The sequence below is a fragment of the Megalobrama amblycephala genome, linkage group LG17 (assembly GCF_018812025.1).
Source record: "Megalobrama amblycephala isolate DHTTF-2021 linkage group LG17, ASM1881202v1, whole genome shotgun sequence".
NCBI classification, from domain to species: Eukaryota; Metazoa; Chordata; class Actinopteri; order Cypriniformes; family Xenocyprididae; genus Megalobrama; species Megalobrama amblycephala.
The window spans coordinates 34,671,100-34,678,196 of record NC_063060.1 but is presented as its reverse complement, the minus strand read 5'-3'; the positions used below and the strand labels follow the sequence as shown (position 1 = coordinate 34,678,196).

At 37.7% G+C, this 7,097-nt stretch overlaps 1 protein-coding gene across 1 annotated transcript; it reads right to left on the bottom strand.

The window, feature by feature from the left end:
- Positions 1-1,854: 1,854 nt before the first annotated feature.
- socs6b (suppressor of cytokine signaling 6b) lies at positions 1,855-6,749 on the bottom strand. Its single transcript, XM_048163532.1, has 2 exons — positions 6,431-6,749; positions 1,855-4,062 (listed from the first exon to the last, which is right to left on the bottom strand). Exon 2 carries the CDS (start codon positions 3,940-3,942, stop codon positions 2,350-2,352), a length of 1,593 nt encoding a protein of 530 aa, XP_048019489.1. The 5' UTR covers positions 3,943-4,062; positions 6,431-6,749; the 3' UTR covers positions 1,855-2,349.
- Between the last annotated feature and the right edge of the window lie 348 nt (positions 6,750-7,097).

Below are 7,097 nucleotides of genomic sequence, written 5' to 3'. Positions count from 1 at the left end.
TTGATTCAGCCAAAAGCTGTTGTAAGGGAGTTCTGGCCCCGTGCTGTCTTTCACTCACTCCGCAGTTACAAACAAAAACTCAAAATATAAAAATTTAATTATCCTGGCTCAAATTGCTTGGTAATAAAAAAAATAAAAATAAATGAGAGAAAAGGGCAAGAAAGTCTTAAAAATGTGCATGTGTGCTGAATGGTGAAAAAAAAAGTGCAAAGCCTCTTTGGCAACCAATATTAAAGCCCACACACTGCCCACTTGTATTATTTCCAAAAGACCATTAATTCAAACACAGAAACGTTAAAATAACACTGGAACATCTCAATGGAGCACAACTGATCATCAATCTAAACCCACCAAATTTAATTCTGTTCTAGAGCACCAAATAAGCAAAATGGTGATATTCAACTGAATTACTAAAGATATCAAGGCACACACAATTTAAGGACAATAAGCAATAAAACAATAAATATGTATGAATCAAAATCATAAAGAAAGACTCATTCCTAGAAAATAACTTTAGCATATAATCCTTGTTTTAGTAGTCAGTAAATAATTACATTTTTTATAATGTCTAAAAATACTAGTCAACAATGGCACAAAATTTAACAATATTTGTGCAATTCATTGATGAAAAGAGTCGAAAGAGCAAAAATAACGCTGTCAGGCACATAAATAAATAAAAAATTATGTAAAGTGGTGGGAACCAAGAAAATGAATTGTTACATTAATGAATGTAAAATCTGTAAAAAAAAAAACAAAAAAACAAAAACACACACACACATATATATATATATATAAAATCATAGCATTACCTCTACTCTGCTTCTGTTAGAATGTTTTAAATGAGATTTTAAAATACGGATCAAGTAGTTTTACATTAGAAGGAACTGACAGAGATTAACCATATAAAACTTTTATTTTGAACTGGAGAACAAGTTCAAGTTACAACAGATCAGTAAGCAAATTCTGTTCCCAAAAAGAGATGATTTTAAACTGTACCATTGACATAGTCCATAACAGGAAAGCTTTCTGTTTTCAAACAATGATAAGTCATTTTAATGAACAATTAAACAATGCAAGGGGGAAAAGACCAGATGTGTTTATAACATAACTGCATGCCTGTTAAAAGATGACTGTTATAAAGAACAAATCATACAGTCCAAAATTCATTAACTACAGCAAAGATGAATTTCAGCGAGGCACCCAACCTTGGCATGACGTGCTAAAGAATGCAAAACAAAAAAGGTGTGACAATATGATCTGAAAAATATGAGCAGCTAATATAGCTTATTAGAGTAACTCCACAGAAGGGTAAGATCATATGTAGGGTGATAGGACATCATTTAGCATATTGTATAGTACATTTTCCCTTTGAATAAGATCATGACATAACAATGGCTTGTACAACAAAAGTTATGTGTTCAAAAAAGGGGCAAGGAGGAATGTAGTCTATGCATTCACAAACATGCGGCCATTATTAAGGCATCTATACCTCTGTGCATTGTTGCCAAGAACCTCTAAATGCCCTACAATAAGCTGGAGCTTGGAGTTGTGTGCTGATATTTCATTAAAAAAAAAAAAAATACTGGACTGTCTTTGACTGTAACAAAATCACATGCTACAGTACTAAGAGAACATGCGAAAAATGCTTCGACATTGAGAACACTCTAACAACATTCTGGCACTGCGTTTCTTCACAAACCACTGAATTATCTACTCTACCAGACTGACAAACATCATCTTTTTTTCTTTCAACAAAATGTGTAACTGAATTAGAGTTGTCAAAAGTACCCACTTCGGTACCGAAATTTAAAAAATGTGACGCTTTGAGCGCTGTTGAGCGGATTCGTAAACACCTCTGATTGGCCACTGTGTTGACGCGCTCATCAGATATGTCTTTGATTGGCTACAATGATCGAAGCAACAGGAGCATTTGAAAGCACGCGGAAGTGTTTGAATTTGAAAACGAGAGCGTTTGAAAGCATATGTCTAACAGCGGACTGGTCCGCGATAGACGCCTGCTTTCAAAGGCTCCCGTGTGTATCTGTGTAAGCGCTCGGTGAATAGCGTCATTGATGACTACTAAGTTTTTGAAGCGTTGATAATTGAAGCCAATCACAGATATATCCGATGAGCACGTCAACACAGTGGCCAATCAGAGGTGTTTACGAATCCGTTCAACAGAGCTCAAAGCGTCACATTTTTAAAATTTCAGTACAGACCTGGTATCGAAGTCGGTACTTTTGACAACTCTAAATTGAATGGTAACAAAACTCTTGAAATGTTTGCGAAACCTGCTTCGTTGTGTCATCCAAAAAGTGCAAGTAGCAACCAAGTCGGGAATTACTGCATTCAGTAGTGCTTTTCCTGCAGGTAATCTTTCATTTTGTTCGGTAAAGGCAATTTCTGGATCAGATCTATCCGCGTGTACTGGCGAATAACAAAACGGCACAAGTACTGCAGTGAACGCACTTGCATAAACCTTGAAACAGGATTGGTCAGTCTAACAGGGTAGGTGGCGGAACCCGGTAAGCGTGATCTGGAATAGCAGAACGCTCCGTTCTCAGAATCCTTGACCGAATTATCAATGAGATCCACGATTGATACGTGGCCTTCAATGTCAGGCTGCTCATAGAAGCTAAAACTGCCGTTCGAGTGCTCAATCCGCGTGTGGAGTGTCTTACCCTGTGAGCGAAAGCTCAAGCTTAAGAGATATCGATCGTCGGAGCTGTCGCGGACTAAAAAAGAACCGTCTGGAAGATTCGTCAGCTTTTCTTCGGCCTCCCATCTGGTGATGGGACCCCAATACCAGCCCTGCTTGGCTAGCTTCTTCAGTTCAGCCGTGAGACTAGTAACCACCATGGGTCCGCTGTTCTGCACGGCGTCATAGACCCGCTGCACCCCTGGAGCCGAGTTGGGGTCAAAGTTGAGATGGTGCATGACTCTCTCTGCAACCTGAGCATGGGTACCACCAAACCCAGAGAAGCTTCTCTGGAGGTAACTATCAGGCAACGGAGGTAGCAAGGGGGAGAGAGGGGCTTCGAGTCTGGAGCCCTGCAGTAAGACATTTGCAGTGTTTAAAAAGAGCTGGTTCACCGATGAAGACTCCATGAAGATGTCTGGTGACAGGAGGTCCTGGTCAATAGGCTCCTCATCTGCATGAAGAGATCCCTCTGACTGCGGAACAACGTCCATGGGTGTGGTGCCATCTAAGCAAAAAGAGTGCGAACCTTCATCGTCAGGATAGAGTCCATCATCTAAAGGCATTGTGTACTGAATATAATCCTGAGCTGCAATACCAATGACTACAGGGACGTGTTCATCCATTTCAAGGTGCAAATCGCCATTCTGAGCACTAGAATGGTGGTCTGGCACACGTCTGGTGATTTTCAATGAATCGCTAGATCCTTCAAACTCTCTCTGGAGGTCTAGGATGTCTTGACGCACACAGTTGAAAGCCGAACTTGGATCTGAGGAGTTCATTGATGCCTTAGCGTCCATTTTGATGCACGTCTCCTCCGAGTTCACTGGTCTGAGAGGCCACGGGGTGGGACTGTAATGATGACTATGAACGGATGTGGAGCGGGAGGAACGCTGGGATTTTATGTCACTTAGAGTAATGGGTGCTGAAGAGGAGGAGAAGGTATCGTCATCTATAGAGCATACAGATGGAGAACCACTCTTGACCTTTGGTTTCTGTTTCGCTGATAGTCTTCTTTTCAAGGTGCCCATGAGACCCTCGCTCTTAGATCGGACTTTGGATCTTTTTTCGTCCTCGTTATCCAGGTCGCTGCTGACGAAATCTTTGCTGTAGCATCCTCCAAACAGAGAGTCTTCAGCGGAGAAACTGGCTGCCAGGTCCGGTTGTGATACAGCATATTCGCTGTCATCTTTGCCTTTAATGTTAAATGACTTTCTTATTGTTTTCAGACTGATCTTCTTCATTCTGAAAGATCCCCCTTAATGATTTGGAGGGGGATTATGCGTGATGTTCTTGGGATGAGGGAGATGACTGTGAACACTTACACATAGCTGTACATCACATAAGGCCCACAACTGCCATGCCTACAAAACAGAGAGGATGGAAAAATACATTAATAGAGTATCATGAAATCTCACATAAACATTCATTATATTTATGATAAAAAGATGACGTTTTCACTATTTTATACACATTTTCGCTTGACTTGCTCATCTCGAGAGGTCCTACGGTGTGACCAAAAATATTATAATATTATATAGTATTATAAAACGTTAGTTCCTGTCCTTGATTCTGATTGGTCAATAGCTGTGTTTTATTCATGATAAAACACAGCTATGACCGCTTTACCCAACAGTTCTGCATATCACAACACAACACCCTTAGCAACATAAACTGTATGTTCTCAATATTGTTCATTGAAGCTTACTGTATTATGTAGAAGAGTATTGAGAGAAAGAGATCGATTGAGTGAGTCTATTACCTGCATTCAGATAGATTTAGCATTTTCCTTCAGGTCAGTCCTATTTTCATAATAAAAAATCCATTTAAATGTCCAATGTACTATCTTGTCCTTTTAACAGTTAATGGGTTTTCCCATGACTGACAGCACTAGTCAAAGCATTTGTCAGTTGCATCTTGTTTCGTGTTCACAACAATTCAGTCTTTTCAATGTAAAAGTCTTCGGTACTGACTGACACACTCATAAAGACAGTCTTTGCCGCCATCTAATGGCGTACTAATGTAACTTCTGTTGCTGTTCACGGTCAGGGACTATTTTTCCGGCGGAAGGAAGGCTTTTAGGCAAAGTTTACTTCATGAAAGTTGCATTGATACATATTTTTGGCTTTAATATTTGTATTGTGTGGTAACCATTTTATAAAAGCAATAAGGTACTTGAGGCTAGTGCTGTATCGTGAATAAGTCACAGCTTCCACTATGACGGTGTTTAGCATTTGAACCTTTCATTGTTTATGTTTGGTTGCACTGATGTCACTTGTACTAGCTACTTACACTCACACGCTGACTAACATTTACACTGATTACTTTGCATTTCATGTTTATTTCTTTAGCTGAAAAAATCTTATTGTTTACGCAGCGGTTGTGTGTGGTGTCTCTCTTATTTTATTGCAATCTAAGAAATAGATTTGTAACAACTGATTAAATGTGACAGTAAAGAAATTTGTATCATTACAAATGGTTTCTATTTCAAATAAACACTGATCTTTTTGAATTTTCCATTTATTAATGATCACTGAGAAAAAAAAAGTGTCACTGTTTCTACAAAAATATTAAGCATCATTTCACGCTATTCAACACTGATAATAATAATATTCTTGAGCACTAAATCGGCATATCACAAAGATTTCTGAAGGATCATGTAACACTAAAGACTTGAATAATGGTTGCTAAACATTAAGCTTTGCCACCATATGAATATATTATATATATAAAAAAAATAAATAAAAAATAAATATATATATATATAGCAAAAGAGACATTACAAAAGCTTTCCAACATCAAACTTATAGTATTCTCACTTCACAAATAAATACCTTATTTAAATAGGCGAGAAATCATTTAAACAACAGATCAAATATGTTACTTTAACTTAATGTTGCTGTTGGGTGCTATTCATAGACTCACTAAATTGGTAGACAATAGTAAAGTAGAGTTAATGCTAATGAGTAACGAAGCTGAAACGTGAATATCAGCAAAAAAGTCTGGTCAACCCAATTAACAGTCTCTTTCTAAGAGAAGCGGCACACAATTATTATGAATGAAATCTAAATACTGTAAGTTTTAGATGAAGTACAGCACCGAAGGATATGTCAACTTCATTAAAGTATTTCAAATCATCTACTCAAAGAGACAACATGGAAATAGCATGCACAAATTAAACACACACACATTAACACAAGCAACATGACCAATAAAGTAAACAGGGTTATGAGGGTTTTGAGTTTATGTTGACTTTAAGGACTATCTGTTCAATAGATGAGCACAGATTCACCAGAGATTCTCCAGATTAACTCAATATAACTAAAAACCATATTGCATACCAAACAGCACTTTTAATCTAGCCAAATATCTTAGGTTATTAAGGCTGACATTCACATCTGCTGTGTAACTCAAAAAACTGACATTATTTTACAGTAACTTTAGGTCAAATATTTATGTCTGATTGATGTCTATTTGAATCTAGTATGTCTAGACCACAAAGTGATTCACCAGCTGATAATAGATCTATAATATGAATTTGCCACCCTGTAAACAAGTTATACAGTTCAAAATAAAACACTTCTTGAATTCATAAACATGAGCAAGCTAACGCTTTAAGAGCAGTTAGCACTCATGCTAACCTGTACAGGCCCTGTATAATAAACATCACTTCTATCTAATGCTACAATACTAGCCATCAATATTTACACAGATATATCAACTATACATTACCTGACGCTCCTTGAATACACTGTCAACTAACAGGAGTTGTCATATCAGTGTCCGGGGAGTTATGAAATCACATTAGGAGACATTATTACTTCACGGCTAGCTGATACCTGCACTTACAAAAACAGCGAAGAAACGAACTTATTTTCCACAGAGACGAGAAATAATGGGCACTTTATGACCGCGTTTTGCGATAAAGTGGCACCTTACGCTGTGGACGTTTTGAATTGTGCCTATTTTCGGCGTTTGAAACTTTTCTCTAGCTAGCTGCCGTTTCTCCCTTTACTGTCTCTTTTCTCTGCCCTCTTTGTTTGCTGTTGCATCATGGGAGTGAGTGTGAAGGAGGGGAGGAGATATTTGGTGCTCGTCGGAACACCACAGCACTGTCTACTTGGTGAGCACAAGAAATCACATAGGCTATATAAATATTATGTAATATTATTTAATTTATTTTATATATAAATGCCAGGACAATTGTCACGTGTTTTATATGTTGTCACGTTTATTTGTTTACAGTTTCTGTAGGCCAACGCCATCATATTTTTGTAATCTTAACATTATACTTTTTTGCTTTTTTGTGAAGAATTGTTTTACTGTTTGAACCTGAAAAAGGCACTTAAATAACAACCTTTAGTTTCCAACAACCTGACAAGTTATTGCATAGTGTGAC